We start from the raw sequence: 17,491 nt of genomic DNA, 5'->3' as shown, positions 1-17,491 counted from the left end.
TTACGTATACAAATTAACATTTTACATTTTTAGTTGCAATTAAGTTGCATGTTAGTGGGCTCGCAACAGATATAACTATTGCATTACAGTTTCAACATCAACTCACGATCCATGCTTCCTTAGATTGAAACCTTCTTCTTATGCAACCTTCGGTCAACCACCCAACAACCTTTGTCTGATTGAAACCTTCGTCTGATGCAGCCTTCGGTCAACCACCGAGCAACATTCGTCTGATTGTGTAAGTAATAGTGTAAGAGATATTTTGGTAATTAAAAGCACATAATAGGTATAAATATTGTTCACACCTTATGGATATATTTTTGTAAATAAAGTGTCAATTTATATTTTTCATGTAATAATTTTTAATTTTTTTAAGATAATATATATTTATATATAATTGACATTAAAAAAAATTGAGATTTATAAAAATATAACAAGATTAAAAAAAGGAAAAAAATTGAGATTTATAAATAAAAGAAATAAAAAATTGAGATTTTAAAAAAGGAAAAAAAAAGAGATTTATATAAAAAAATTAAATCGTATTTTCGGCGTATTAAATTTTATTGAATTTCTCAAAAATTTATAAAATATTTAAAATAACTACAACATAGACGACTATGAAAAAAATTAAACTAAAAAATTCTTCTGGATGCCGAAACCAATAAAAAGTGCATCAATATACATCTTTTAGAAGGTTGCATTGTATAATTTTTCAAAAAAAAATGTGAAGTGCCTTAAAAACAAATGAAAAAAAAAAAAAAAAAATCGAGCCCCTAAAGGAAAGATGCAACTTTTATGTGATGTAGCATGTGAGTTCTACATACAGCTGTGCTGTGGGAAAAAACAGCTGTGCTGTGAGAAAAAGCAGCTCCAGCAGAACTGTGGAAAAAAGCTGAGCTGAGTGTTTGGTAAATTATAAATTTTAAAGTACTGTATAATGATAATAATAATGGTATAATATAGTTTATTATAATAACAAATATGTAAGATCTTATTTTATATAATAATATTTTATTTTTTTATATATTTTTAATTTTTGTTCAAATATAATTTTATATCCATTTGATAAAAATAATTTATAGTATTTTTACATTATGTTTTATCACATGTAAAAAAAAAAAATAGAAACTCATGTACATAAAAAAAAAGGGTAAATAGCGACATAAGTATCCAAAATTTTAAGTTTGTAAGCGGTATAAACCCAATGTTTATTTTTAACGGCATAAGTACCCAATGTTTATAAAACTGTAATTTTCCTCCAGTTTTGTCAGCACAGACTCCATTTTGAATCTATTAAAAAAAATATTTGGAAGTAACTGATACTACGTGTTTTTGTCTAGACTCAATGATCTAGAATCTAGACCTTATATGTGGTATGTTTAAGAAAATAACAGAGTTTGTACTAACAAAATTAGAGAAAAATTACAGTTTTACAAACATTGGGTACTTATGCCGCTAAAAATAAACATTAGATTTATGCCACTTACAAACTTGAAACGTTGGGTACTTATGCTGCTAATTACCCTAAAAAATTTAGATTGATGTTGTTTATTAATATTAAATAAAATAAAAATTATTTGTTTTAAACAAATAATAGATTTAATAATTATTTATTTTATTATAATTAATTTATTTTAAATATTTTATTTTTTTAATATGTAATAAATAAGTAAATATGGTTTTAGTACAAAAAAAATTTATTATAGTCATTTAATCAAAATTGCTTTTTTTAAAAGTTGGGTTGGAGCAGCTTAAGCTTTTAGTTGTAGTTTTTCCAAAAATTCTTCAAAAAGCTATTTTTTGACTGCTTACCAAACACATTTTTATCACAGCTTTTTCAAAAGGGAAATTTGCATATAGTATACTAACTTTTGTCAATTTTTTACAAAAATACTGCAAAGCGATATTTTTTACTTTTTTACTGTATTTTTTTATAAGTTTCATACTGCAGTATACTGTGTCAAGTTTCACTGGTATTCTACTGGTGTTTTACTAGTGTTCTACTGTTGTTTTGAGTTATATTGCTTTGTGTTTTACTGGTGTTTTATAAAAACACAGTATTTTTGAAAAAAAATTCGTGTGACAGTATTTTTGTAAAAGTTAACCCAAATTTCAGTATTTTTGTAAGTTTCTCTTTCAAAAAGCAGATTTTAGCTTTTTCAAAAGCTGTGCCAAACGGGCCCATAAAATATTAACAAACTTTTGACACATAAGCAGGGCCAACCCTAGGCTAAGGCGGGCTAGGCCCGTACTTAAGATCCACCTATTTTAGGGGCTCAAATAAAAAAAATACTTTTTTTAAAATATTATTTATCTTTATAGTAAGGGCTCATATTTTTTTAGGATAATTACATAAGACACCCTTTTGTAAAAAAAATTATATTTTTACGTTTAAAGATATTTTTTTTATATACTTTTTTACGGTTTTCCATTGAAACAACACGAAAATAACAAGAAAACTACATAAAAATAACATGAAAATAACATCAAAACAATAATAAAAAATACATACATATAACAATAAATTAACAAGAGTACAACATAAAAAGACCGTATTTTTTGTAATAAAATAAAAAAATCGTAAAAATATTTAAAATTCCGTGAAATCATATTTTTATAATTATTTATTATTTTTGTGTATTTGTGAAATAATTATTATTTTCTTTTATCTACCCCATTTTAATTTAGAGCCAGTCTTGCACATAAGTACCACATCATAGGATGTCAAGACCTATGGTTAGCAACACTCTATAATAAGGATATGTCTAATGAAGTCAATAAAAATAGTTATCCTATTAATTTCACTTCATATACTTAGCCAGTTTTTATTTTTTTATTTAAAAATTTAAGGGACCCATTTAAGAATTATTTTACCATCTATCTCTTCTCTCTCTTTTAGTCAAAAATGTATGGACAATTCCTATAATAGTGCATTTACTAAACTGTAATTAGAATTAGAATAATCAATGAGAAAAATGAATTGATTTAAAATAAAAAATAATCGAAAACAACATTAAATATTTAAGATCATTTGATATAAAAATTAAGATCATACAATAAGAATGAAACAAATACATGGTCTTGGAGTATCATCATTGTCATAAATAAAATTTTATATTATCATTAATTTGTTATGTTCATATCTACTTAAAATTTTAAACTTTGGTGTGAACAAAATTGTATACACACATGAATAATTCAATAAGTTAGATAATTAATGAAGTTCATAAAACTCTTCATTTATAATTTAGAAGTTCACACATACTCTGAAAGAGTTGTAGTAAATATATAATCATAGGTAATTTATTATGATGATATTTTAAAAGTGATAACAATAATCTTATGAGATATATTATCACAAAAATAATTAAGAATCATATGTGTATGAGGGAGAGACATATTCATGTTGCACTCTTTTTCCTTTAGCTCAGGTTATGTCTCACTGAGTTTTCCTGACAAAGTTTTTATCGAGATAACTTTCAAATAGTTATGAATATGAAATATATATATATATATGTAGCACGCTTTTTTCCGTAGCTCAAGTTTTGTTCCACTTGGTTATCCTGAGAAGGTTTTAACAAGGAAACTTTAAATCATGCTAACATACTTGGACTTTATAAAGTAAGTAGAAAATGTGTGGGAGCGACATCATCGACATAGCATATTCGAGAAATATATAGATTGCACTCAGTATCAACATTAGCAATTCTCTATGAAGATAACACGAAATCCATGCTCAACTAAAGCTATAATGAAGAAGATAGAGCCAAAGATATTTTTATCAAATTATTCTTAACTCATGATCTTAAGGAGAGTGGCTATATTGGTATCCAACATATTCAATTAGTGTCGATCATGCATACTTATTCACAAAGTCATTACCACTATTAATATTCGAGAAGATGGCTCACAAGATTGAAATTCGTCGATTAGGAGATCTCCACGAATGCCTAATGAGGGGGAGTTTAATTTATACTGCACTTTTTTTTTTCAGCAAGGTTCTTAATGAGACAGCTATGATAGACATCCAAAGGAAAGTGTTGTGAAATATTATACATATGGATATCTAAACCACCCAAATCATTTATACCATAAATACTATTGTATTTTCATTTAATTTATGAATTTTGTTTCTCATTATTCTAGTCATATATTTTTGTATAAATAAGGTGTCGCTCTATTAGAATAAAATACTGAGAAATTATCATTCAGTTTCTTTTTCTTACTTTTTTCTTCTTATCTATTTCATATTATTCGTAATAATTTTATAATTGATTTTAGTTAGCAACATTAATTACAAATGTACAAATCTAAATATTCATATATTTAAGAAAAGAAAAATCTCTCACCATACTATAATTTAAAAAAGTTAGTTGACTTGTGGAGTAGTCTGTTATTAGTTATGATATTAATATGCAAATAGTTTCTTTTTCTTGTTTGTTTTAGGCTATGTCAGGAAGTTAGATTTTGATAAGAAAAAAAAATGTACGAACAAAAACGTAGATAATAAAAAAAAAAATTAATTTTTTAAGTTTGAAATGAAATATTTCATTGAATTAAATATTTCATTCAAATATTTATGGAATTTAATTAAGTAATTTTCATTTTTAAATATTATTTGTATGTGTAAAACATATGGAAATGGATAAATAAAGTATTTATAATTTTTTTTATGATGGGATAGATGACTAAGAATATTCTTAATAGTGGTATGAAATTGTGAAATTTGCCAAACTATGATTTAAAGTATTAAAATTTACAAAATAACTTCACTTAATATATTCTATACGATCATAATAATTGCAAGTCTAAATTTATAGTTATTTTGTGACCATAATAGTCGTTTATAGTCGCACAATATAACTTATGATCGTTTCTGCGACCATAAAATGTTATTATTTATTTTGACTTGATCATAAAAGACTATTTTATTAATAATATTTTTTTATAAAGTTATTTTATTAAAAAAAATTTCATAAAGATTATTTTTACAAAATATTCCGTGCGGATAAAACTAATTTTATTTTTGATAAAAATATGTAAAAAAAAGTCTACTAAAATTTTAAATAATGATTAAAAATGTATAAAAATCTTACTAAATATATAAATAATAAAATGCAAAAAATTATTAATAATATTTATTAGTGAGTGATAAAAGAATAAAGAAAAAAATTAATATTTATTATAGTGTAAAATTTAACCCATATTATATTTTATGTTAAATTTAACCGAACTTTTACTATTTGTCAATTTTTTCAATTTTATGAACGTGTTCTGGCTGCGATGTCAAAACTTGGGAACTTTAAACCATAGGAAATGGAATATTTTTTGGTTTTCGTTGGGCTGAACAATTGAATCTTCCTATTGATTTTGTGGAAACCGATTGTTTGATGCTTGTAAATGCATTGAATGGGCGTACATCACAATATTCGGTTTTTTATGATATTGTTCAAGATGTATCATATCATTTATCATTTTTCTAATGTTTGTTTATCTCATATTAAACGGGATGCTAACTAAGCTGCTTATGGTTTGGCTAAACAAGCTTTAAGTTAGATAGTAATTGTATATGGTTAGAAGAAATACTTTCTACCATTGTTGTAAATGACTGCGTTTCATTTATAATAATAGACTTATTTAAAAAAAAAAAAAAATCCTAGTTGCTTTGCTCTCTCAAAAAAAAACCAGTTGCTTTGCTCTAAAACCCTCGTATTTCTTCCTATTTAGTCATTAGTACCTGGAAAATCACCGCCTATAAATTCTGTTACACAACAACAACATCCCTCCAACCAAACTACTCATTACTCTCTACTCTACAGTCGCTACTAACCGCCGCCGCCGCACCACCACCACCTTCTCCGGCGCCGGCCTCAACAGCTCCACATAACTCGACCCAAATGGCTTTCCCAGTCTTCACCCGTATCCGCTTAGCCCAACCCACCGACGTTCCCCAAATCCACAAACTGATTCACCAAATGGCCATATTCGAACGCCTAACTCACCTCTTCACCGCCACAGAAGCCTCTCTCTCCTCCGTTCTCTTCAAATCACCACCATTTCAGTCCGTCACCATCTTCATCCTCGAGGTCTCATCACAGCCCTTCATCATCGAAGAAGAGGAGGACTTAATAAACAATTCTCCTCCTCTCTATCAGCCCAAATTCCAGACCGCCAATCTGGACCACCCGATCGCCGAAGACCCAGAAATCGAGACCTTCAAATCGCTAAACAGCGGCGATAATGTTGTGATTGGTGGATTTGCTCTGTTCTTTCCGAACTACTCGCCGTTTCTGGGGAAACCTGGGTTTTATGTAGAGAATTTGTTCGTGAGAGAGCGTTACAGGAGGAATGGATTGGGGAAAATGTTGTTGATTGCGGTGGTGAAGAAGGCTGTGGAGATGGGTTGTGGAAGAGTGGAGTGGGTGGTGCTTGATTGGAATGTGAATGCGATTAAGTTCTATGAAGAAATGGGAGCTCAGATTCAGCATGATTATAGGTTTTGTAGACTTACTGGGGATGCTTTCCAAGCTTATGCTTCTACTAATTAATTGATTAAGATGAATTTAATGATATATAATGGTAGGGGCCACATTCCATATTAAATATTGAGCTATATAGAATATAAACTAGTTCATTCTTCACTAATAAATTTTGAGATAAAATACCAAAATTCTCAACAAAGCATAAGATAAGTGAGACATTTAAATAAAAAAACATGAGAAATGAAGGTACTAATGGTAGTTAGTATTTTCTTATGTGTTAATATTGCTATTGAACTAATATGTCTAAAAGTGTTAGGTACTATAAATACTCAATAACAATGCTAAAAAACATGATAGCTATTACTCAGCGACTTTTATAATAATTAGGTTGATGTTTTGTGCAATGGACCTATAATTATTTTTTTTTAATTAGATTCAATAAGCCATTTGAGATTTTTAAGAATTTTTTTTAAACGTGTGTCATTTATGTGATTATATATATATTTAAATTTTTAAATTTTTTTAATTAGGTAACGTATTTAATAATGCATATATTGTAATTTACTTATTTTTAACCAAAAGTCACATAACCAAATTTGAGTGTGTCTATATATGAGTTGGATTCGTAAATTTCATATAAATATTTTTTATTTACAAACTTTACGAAAAATATGGTGTGCGAATTCAATTTAAAATATAAAATAAATAATAATAAAGTTAAAAATATGATTAAAAATATTTATAATATTTATAATATTTTAAATTTAAATTTCTTTATATAATATATTTAAATAATTTTTCATTTTATTTTAATTTAAATCAATAAATTTAAAAATAAAATTATAAATATCAATAATATTTTAAGTACTTTAAATTAAAATAAAAATTTATTTATATAAAATATTTATATAATTTTTATTTTTAAATATGTATAATATTATAAAATTAATAAAGAATATTCTATTAAAGTTACCGTATAAACTAAAAGGGAAACTTACAAAAATACTGAAATTTGGGTTAACTTTTACAAAAATACTGTCACACGAATTTTTTTTCAAAAATACTGTGTTTTTATAAAACACCAGTAAAACACAGAGCAGTATAACTCAAAATAACAGTAGAACACTAGTAAAACACCAGTGAAAACTTAACACAGTATACTGTAGTATGAAACTTATTAAAAAACACAGTTTAAAAGTAAAAAATACCGTCTGGCAATATTTTTGTAAAAAAAATGGCAAAAGTTAGTATACCATGTAAATTTCTCTAACTAAAAAAGTATAATTAAATCAAAAATTGTGTTACATTGATATTACATACACTTCACAAAAATACAAAAATATTGGGGCATAAGGATCTTTTAAGATTCTCTTTTATCGATATGGTTTTGTGCTATATTGTTGTGGTCTTGGACACAAGTAAAGAGCCGTACGTATAATGAGAATAAACGGCCTCTACTATTGAATTACCAAAATAACATTGGTTTCAAAATTGTTCTAAATTTAACAAATCCAAAAATACACACCTTCAACCTTTTTTTTTTTTTTTTTGAAAAACACCTTTTGATTGTTCATGTTTTTGACAATTGTGACAAAAACTAACTTTGAAACATGGGCGTAAGTGGTGGAGTAGCTGATACTGGTTGTTCTTTGTTCTTTTGAGTGGTTTCTTCATAACCTCAACCTAAAAAAGCAGCAAAAAATTTTATTATACAACCAATCTAACCAAAATACTTCAAGGGGGTAGAGGTTAGAAATTAACATGGCTATAATAATTAACAAAAAAAAATGTACTTAATAGTTAATACCCATAATTAACAAAATATTGTAATTAATACTCACAAGAAAACATATACACATATCCAATGCAATAAAAGAAGGAAACTCCCTCTTTCAAATTCATTTTAGCTCAAAAAAAAAAAAAAAGAAAAAAATTACTTATCTACACATTTATATATTGGGAAATTTTCATTTATATACCTAAAATACAATCTATTATTAATATTACCGTTAATTAATTTAATAACTTTTTATTAACGTTCTACGTCATCATCCCTATCGAGAATTAAAAAAAAAAACAATGACAGAATTGCAAACATGAAACTTGCAAAACCATCCCATCACGCGCCGTGCTCCTCTATTATCCACGGAATTGCATCATTTTCAATCGCGTGTGTGTAATCAACTAACAAGGAAACTTATAAAACTATAACTCAAAGAATTTTCACCATTCAAACCATTCTTAGGAAAAAAAAAAAAAACCATTGATGAACAAAAAAGCTCGATTACCGACTCATCAACCATTCAACCTCGAACTCCGTCCTCAAAACTACAATCATATCAACGAAATTGTTCACTGCGATTGTAAATAAATTCAAAATCGCATACATCGAAATCTTCTTAAGAACAAAAAAAAACTCCATTATTGAACAAAAAAAAGCTTCAATCTCATACATCACAACTTTGATCATTCAATTTTTAGAACCACCAAGCAATCACTCATTCTACCATTCGACATATCAACCAAACAGTCAACACAACAATACGATCAACAATCAGAAGTTCATCAAAATTTACCTTTCGCACCAAACTCAACAAAACATACATCAAATATTGCAGAATTTGTATATGCATGTAGCGCTCAAAGAAGTAAGATAGTTAGCAACTTTATTAGAATGTCTTCAATATTTGGTACAAAAATAGTATTGGAACAACAAGAATAGAGCATTATCTACATTCACATACTTGACAACTATCCCAGAAAAAATACTGTATAAAAATAAAGATATGAGCTTGAAGTACAAGTAACAATTTTGTTTATTTTGTATTACATTGTAACAAAATAAACCTACTAGTTTATTACTATATGTAGAAAATGATACACCTTATAAAAAAACTCTGCATATATATTTACAAGGTAGTTTATAAAAAGCACAAATGCATATATTCTTGAACTAAAGTATATATGCACATAATCATTTACCTTATAATTATTTGTGCAACATAATCTATAAATAAACCTACTAGTTTATTAGTGTATGCAAATCGTAATAAACCTTATAAAATATAAAATACACGCATTTTTAAAATAATAATAATATAGTATATTAATATTTTATTTTTTTATAAACTACCTTGTAAACATATATGTATATATTTCATTTAATCAATTTATTGGTTTATTACAAATAATACATTAATGAATGTGAGTATACAGTTAATCTAATCTCATAAACAATTAAACAAAAACATTGCTCATTTATAACTTCAACTAAAATATTTATTTTTATAGGTAGAATCGTCAAACCTGCTTGTATACAAAGTACATGATTGTTTAGACTCATACATAGTAAACCTAGATAACAAAAATTACAGCTGTTAAAAATTTGAATATGATGAAATACCTTGCTCACATGCAATGCTTGTATAAAACTCAACACACATCTTCTTCCCAGTAAACTCTGAACCAGACTCATATCCATTAAACTCTTTCCTCATCCCATGCACAAAAAGCTCAGCACGCATCTTCTTCCGAACAATATTCATATTCAAAGATTTGGGAACATGATTGATCATTTCATGTATAAAGTATTTAGCATACTATAACGAATACACTAGAATCACTACTAAAAATACAAAAACAATACACATTTCATATCATTGTAAACTATATAATTAATAAATATATATATATATAAAAAGTAAGCAACATAGTTACCACTGATCTTGTTGTGACAGCTTATTTTATCCATAAACACAACTTCCAAAAAAATCTGTCTCACTTACTCCCTAAAAATACTTTGTGTTCTTGTCAATATTCGACCTCTGACCATAGAAGTTCACATGAGATAGCAAAATGGACAGAAGAACAGCAAAAGCTTTCACAAAACTAGTGTTCCCACTCCAGCAAAAAATATTGTTATTAGGGAAGAAAATCATCTTACCCTAAACACGATTCTCAAGTTTATTAAAATATTTCTCCCACTCATGTAAAAACATAAAAAACAACATAACAATATAAAATATTATAAACTATCTTGTATACATATTCAACAAATACATTACTATACCTCAATTTATCTAAGTATACATCGTAAATTGTATTATACAATATACATTATTTAATACGATTTACACAAAAAATTAAATCGGTATAAACAATATACCTTACATTATACTATATATATACACAAAATTCGAGTCAGTCTCATAATGCAAACAAACACTCAAAAAACTAACCTAATAAATAACAAATCAAATAACACTTGCAATATACATATATTCTAAACTATTACGTATACAATTTAACAAACATACATTCCTACACCTAAACTAAGTATGTACATCCAAAATCAGAGAACATAATATACATTAATTTATACAATATACACACATTTAGTATACAAAAATATGCACAATATACACTAATTTATACAACACACATATAAACATAAATCCTTATAGACAACACACCTTATTGTATACTATATACACACGAAATGCGAAACGATTACATACTTTAAACCAAAATACAAAAACTTAAACTGGTAAACCACAAATCAAATAATAACTATTATGTCACTACTACAAAAACTCTCTTTTACGTCCATTAAAGTTGGACTAGAAAAGTATTTCTAGTCTATTTTTATGTTGGACATAATATCAAGGGACATAAAAAGGGTATTTTTCTAGTCCAATAATGTTAGACTAGAAAAATATTTCTAGTCCACTATTAATGGACGTGAAAGCAGGATTTTGAATTTTTTAAAATAAAAAAAATATTTAATAATTTATATATTATTTCTTTTTATTAAAATTATATTTTAATTTATAAATGAAATATTTTTAAAATTATTAATTATCCACTAATACTATTACTAGTAGATCACATTATTAAAAAAATTATATAACCATATAAAAAAATTAGATTTACAAAAAAACTAGAAAAAAAAAAGTAATTTTTCGTAAGAATTAATAGTGTCCATACACATTTTGGACAGAAAATTACAAATTAATTACTAAAAATTACAAATCAATCTCATAGCACGGGCTAAATACAAACCCCCAAACCAGTTCAAAAAAAAAAATACAAACACCAAAATCAATTTCTATCAAACAAAGAAAATCTGAAACCAGTTATACACAAAATCAAACAGCCACAAACACAAAGCTGCAAGCTCCGTCGACATAGAACCCCCTGAATACAAAGCTCCGTTGAATACCATCCACCTGCACATAAAAGAGAGAGAGAGAGAGAGAGAGAGAGAGAGAGAGAGAGAGAGAGAGAGAGAGGTGACAATAGTTTAAATCTTGACCATGGGACTTCGAATGGGGATCTCAAATCTGCATCGCATGAGTAGACAAGTCAAAGAGACAGAAATCGAGTTGCCCACGAAGTAACCTTTGGGATCTCCGTCATTGGTCTACACCTTGACAAACACGTCGAAGCTCACCCTCCGTCGCTGGTTTGGCTGGACTCGACGAAGAGAGAATGAGAGAAAAAGAGAGGAAGAAAGATGATGAGAGAAAGAGCTCAAGGGTGGGGAAAGGGGGTTCGGGGTTTTTGGTCCGTTTGGACCACCTACGATCGAAGATGGTTGCTCCTCACCTGGATCGGCGCCGCACAAGAGAAACAAAGAAAGAGAGAGAAGAGAGAAGGCCTATGTGTTGGAAATTATTTTACCAGGATCTTAGATCTACTCACAAGTATGTTGATTAACATCCTAAATATGAACTTTCTAAAACGATGAAATAAACACATATAAAGTTTAGGAAACCTTACATTGGGTGCAGCGGAATAATATGACTCCTTCCGTTCAGATATCTAGCCCTTGATTCCTTTCTGTAGCAGAGCATTATCAATATCTGAACCTGGATCTCTTTCTCTGAATCTTTGATGCTGAAACTCCTTTGCTGATGATCTTTCTTCACGATCTTCCTCACTATGATTGAGGTATCACTTGATGTGTGTGGGCACTACTCTCACACTAAGATTTTCGAAATATTGAAGAAGAAGAGAGGGAGTGGTCAGCCAGATAGGGAGAGAGAAGGCTTAGTTTTTCTGATTCAGAAAGTGTCAGGAAAAAGTCTTCACTATCTATTTATAGCATTCCACTAGGGTTAGGTTTGAATTATATGGCATTAAAATAGTGAAAAAAAAAAATCAACTTAAAATACCTACAATAGGTGGCCGGCCATGCACTTAGTGGATTGGGCCTTGCTTTTTGCAATTTTGCAATTTTAACACCTTTTGTATCTGATTTTCTCAAAATTGCCAATTTCCTAATTCAACCATTTAAATGCCAATTCTAACTATTTAATAACTATAAATAATTATTAAATAATATTGTCATTTATCATATTTATTAATTGAACCATACAAAGTATCATAATTAACAAATATGCCCTTATAAACTCTTTCTTTACAATTTCGCCCTTACTTAGTGAAAAATTCACAAATAGACATAGTCTAATTTGAGAATTATAATTGATTAATCAAAACCAATTACATGAGTCTTACAAGCAATATTATCTCAACTAGTGGGGGGACCATGGGTCTATATAACCGAGCTTCCAATAAGTAGATCAAGAATTTATTACTAAAATTCACTAACTTATTAATTCTTCGTTGAATCCACGCATAGAACTTAGAATTGCACTCTCAGTATATAGAATGCTCTATATGTTCCACCATATAGACACATCATTAGTTATCCATTGTTATAATCCTAATTTGATCAATGATCCTCTATATGAATGATCTACACAGTAAAGAGATTAAATTACCGTAACACCCTACTATGTATTTTATCCTTAAAACACTTGACCCCGTATAAATGATATTTCAGCTTATGTGAAATGAGATCTCCACCATTTATTTTCGTTTGGTCAAGCTCGAAGGAGATCATCCTTTGCTTACTATTCGCCAGATAGAAGCTATAGATTCCATGTTTATGCTAGCGCTCCCACTCAATTGCACTACCGTGTTCCCAAAATGTACGTATCACCCTGACCTAAAAGTAGGCTTAACTAACAAATCAAAGAACACGAATAGCCTTTCAAGATTGAGCCTAATCATAACAGGATTAAGAACATTTGATCTAGGATCAACTAGGCGATATTGACTTGAATAGAGTAAGTTTAATTAAATCTAAGTCAAAGTTCAATATCGGTCCCTTCCGATGCATACTCCATGCATCCAGCCTGAGCTTTACTTTAACCAATGTTCTGGAAAGAACATAGTATTTCTCCAAATACAAGTAAACTCTTGTTGTAGATTATCATATCAGTAAAACCCTGTGTCTGATAAATCTAGGAAACTTTATTCACATAGTCATGTTTACTTTCCAATGTGTTGACGGCACAATAAACAGGATCAAGTATGTGAAAGGGTTTCAGATGAATCTATACATTATGTACATATAATCATGAAATAAATCATGTGAACCATGCAACACTAAATGTTATTTCTGATCTATATTAATAAGTAAATCTGATTATATTGAAATAAGTTTTATTTAGGGCATAAAACCCAACACTATGTATGTGTTTTAGGTTTAGGATTTTTTTCTTTTGGTTTGTATGAGAGAGATAGTTTTAAAATAAATAAGTGAGAGAGAAATAATAAATAGCTGATTATGTTCAGCTTTTTTTTCCTAAATAAAACACATATAAAGTTGGATTGTGCCCAAAAAAAATATCATTTTTTTTCCATGCGTGAAAGTAATTTTTCAATTTTTTTTTTTAAAAAAAAAACAAAAGAATTCGTCCATCATAGCTGGACGTGGTCGACCAAAAAAAAAAATTAATTATGTTTTTAATATATAATGTCATTACTCTTTTTTTAGTCCAACATTAATGGACATGATATATATTTTTTTTCTAGTCCATCATTGTTGGACTTGAAATCTCTCTAAAAAGTTTTTCATGTCCAACACTATTTTTGTTGGACTAGAAAAAGAGACATAGAAAGGGTAATTTGTAGTAGTGTGTATATATTTTAACAATAATACATTACAACAACTATATGTAAACTAAAATATGTACTCGTTAACTTATACATCAATATATACAATAAACGTTAACTTATACAATCTATATGTAAACTAAAATATTATATACAATACACTTTACCGTATATTATGTATACATAATGCATAAATCAAATACATAACTAACCCCAAACTCACGAACATAAACTAAAAAACAAAAGGATGCATATTAATGATAAATAACGTCTGTTCAAATAAATTTCTAAATTATATATATATAAAAGATTAATCTCCAAATATATGATCAATAAACAAAATTAGATGCAAAAAAAAAGTATAGAATACAGTATACAAACCTATAATATACAAAAAAAAATACAATAATATAAAACTTATGGTATACAATATCAAAACACACATTCAAACAATTGTCAATAAAATTGTAAAAAGAATGAAAAAAAAAGCCCTAAATTATACAAGATTAAAATCACATTTAAACAAACTGCAATAAAATCCTAAAAAACAAATAAATAAATAACCATTATGTATACAGAAACAAAATCACATTCAACAAACAAAGCAATAAAATCCTAAAATAAATACAAATACAAAAATATTCTCTAACAAAATATTATCCAAACAACAAACTTAAAAAATGAAAATATATCCTAATCATATGAAAAATACACATATATAACAATCATATAATATACAAACACATTTTTTAAAAAAAAAATAAAAAAAAAAAATCCAAAGTATGTAGTATCAAAAACTAAAAAATTTACAAAAATCACATGATATAAACTAGCATGCATATTAATGATAAACAAAAGTATATTAACCACCAAATAATGATCAATAAACTAAATCAGATGAAAAAAAATTATAAAATAGAGTATAAATTAAACAAAAGTACAACCCTATAATATACAAAAAAAAAAAAAAACTAAGGCATACAATATAAAAAAGACATTCAAACAAACATCAATAAAGTCTTAAAAATGAAAAAAAAAAAAAATCTTAAATTATATAGTATCAAAATCACATTTGAACAAACTGCAATAAAATCTTAAAAATATTAAAAAAAAAAAACTATTAAGTATATTAAAACAGAATCACATTTAACAATAAACGAAGTAATAAAATTTTAAAACAAATATAAATACAAAAATATACTCTAACAAAAAATTATTTAAACAATACACTCAAAACTGAAAAATATATCTTAATTATATGAAAAAAGTACATATATAACATTCCTATAATATGCAAACACATTTTTCAAAAATAAAAAATATAGTATACAGTAACAAAATAACATTCCTATGCAGTATACTGAAATGTCTATAAAATAAAGAACAATTATTGAAGTTGTAAAAAATGTGAGCAAGCACGTGAGGTTACAGATGTTGGGGAGTGTGATTGACGCGACAGCTCTGTACTCTGACATCACCTGCAACGCGTGAATCAAAAAATAAAATTAATTAAAGTTAAAACGACATAAAACAGCAGTAAATTTAATAAAATTAAAAATAACGTTAATACTGAAATTAAATGGACAAAAACGTGTCTAAATGTAAATTATCCTTATATATTTCTTAAATAAAAAGTGTATATATAAATATATATATGTTTTTTTTTTATTTTCTAATTGTATAAAAATAAAAGGAAAGTAATAAAAAGAGCATAAAAGTATTGCTATTATGAGTTGAGTTTGTCAAATATAAGAGATAAACACTCATATATGTTAAAGTATTTCTAGAGAAACATAAACACTCGTAAGCACCTTTTTTTTTGTTTTTGTATTTATAGAATATTAAATTATAATTTTTTTAGACTAAGAGTAAACGGTAAAAATAGTATAATTAACTCCTTTGGTTCAAAAAAAACAAAAAAGAAAAAAATCAGTAAAAGATACGGACAGACCTACCTTCCTCATTGAATTCCTACTGGTCGTCGAACCTCAGTGAAATCAGCATCGAAAGTGTGTTTAAGGAAAGATTAGTTGTGTCTATTCTTCATTCTTGGGTAGCAATAATTGGAAATTTGAATTTATATGCATTTATTAAATTGAAATTATTTTCCTAAATTTAAGTTAACTTATATTAATAGAATAAGTTAATATTTTATAAAACTCAATTTTATCATTCCCATTTTAAACACATAACCCTACATCTTCCTCTTTTATCGAGACTCTTGCTCTCCACAACTCATCACTCTAAGGACTCAAACCCACAACTCATCACCCACCACATTGGTCCCTTCTCTCCACGACCACTACAACCACAAACCCAATAACCACGGTAGACTCAACGACATCTCCATTAACCATGACTTCACTATCAACAATATTATCAAAGGAATAAATTATATGATTAATATTTATTATCTGTGAGTAGATGTTAGATTTAAGGTCGAAAATGGTCACATATGAGTTTTAGGTAAAAAACTAATTTTTTTGCCCGGCCCGATAGTGGTCCGATAGTAGTCCTATGTCTTCCTGTTGTTAAAATGAGTAAAGGTTGAAGATAAAAGTCCGATGGTAGCCCGATGATATGATGGTGGTCCGATGATAACCCGATGCCTTCTTGACGAGCTTAATAAATAGATCTTAACATCTATCAATGTAGAATACTAAAAAAAAAATTTAAAATGTATAAATAAAAAACTTCTATTTATAATTGCAATAATAATAATAATAATATTAATACAAAACTTTGTAATAATGCGGAGCATTACTTGTTTTTGTTAGAACTTTCCAATTAGTCATAAAAATTCATTAAGCAAAATCATTTTTAGGTACTAAAACTACTAAATATCTCAAAAGAAGGCAAATGTGATATTTAAAAAAATGAATCTCTTTGAGTAAGTTTCCAATAGGGATAAGTTGAAAACTACCCATTTTTATTACACATTAACTAAGTATAACTCTAAAATAATTTTAATTGATAAATGTCCTCTATAATAATCAAAGTACTAAATATAACCTCACAAAATTTATTAAAATTAGACTTTCTAA

The 17,491-nt window shown here is 27.3% G+C and overlaps 1 protein-coding gene across 1 annotated transcript; it reads left to right on the top strand.

The window, feature by feature from the left end:
• The first annotated feature begins 5,603 nt into the window (after positions 1–5,603).
• Positions 5,604–6,603, top strand: LOC115696723 (GCN5-related N-acetyltransferase 8). The gene has a single exon (XM_030623609.2). It carries the CDS (start codon positions 5,898–5,900, stop codon positions 6,546–6,548), a length of 651 nt encoding a protein of 216 aa, XP_030479469.2. The 5' UTR covers positions 5,604–5,897; the 3' UTR covers positions 6,549–6,603.
• The last annotated feature ends 10,888 nt before the right edge of the window (positions 6,604–17,491 follow it).

The sequence above is a fragment of the Cannabis sativa genome, chromosome 7 (genome assembly GCF_029168945.1).
Source record: "Cannabis sativa cultivar Pink pepper isolate KNU-18-1 chromosome 7, ASM2916894v1, whole genome shotgun sequence".
Classification (NCBI taxonomy): Eukaryota; Viridiplantae; Streptophyta; class Magnoliopsida; order Rosales; family Cannabaceae; genus Cannabis; species Cannabis sativa.
This window is presented reverse-complemented; position numbering and strand designations above follow the sequence as displayed.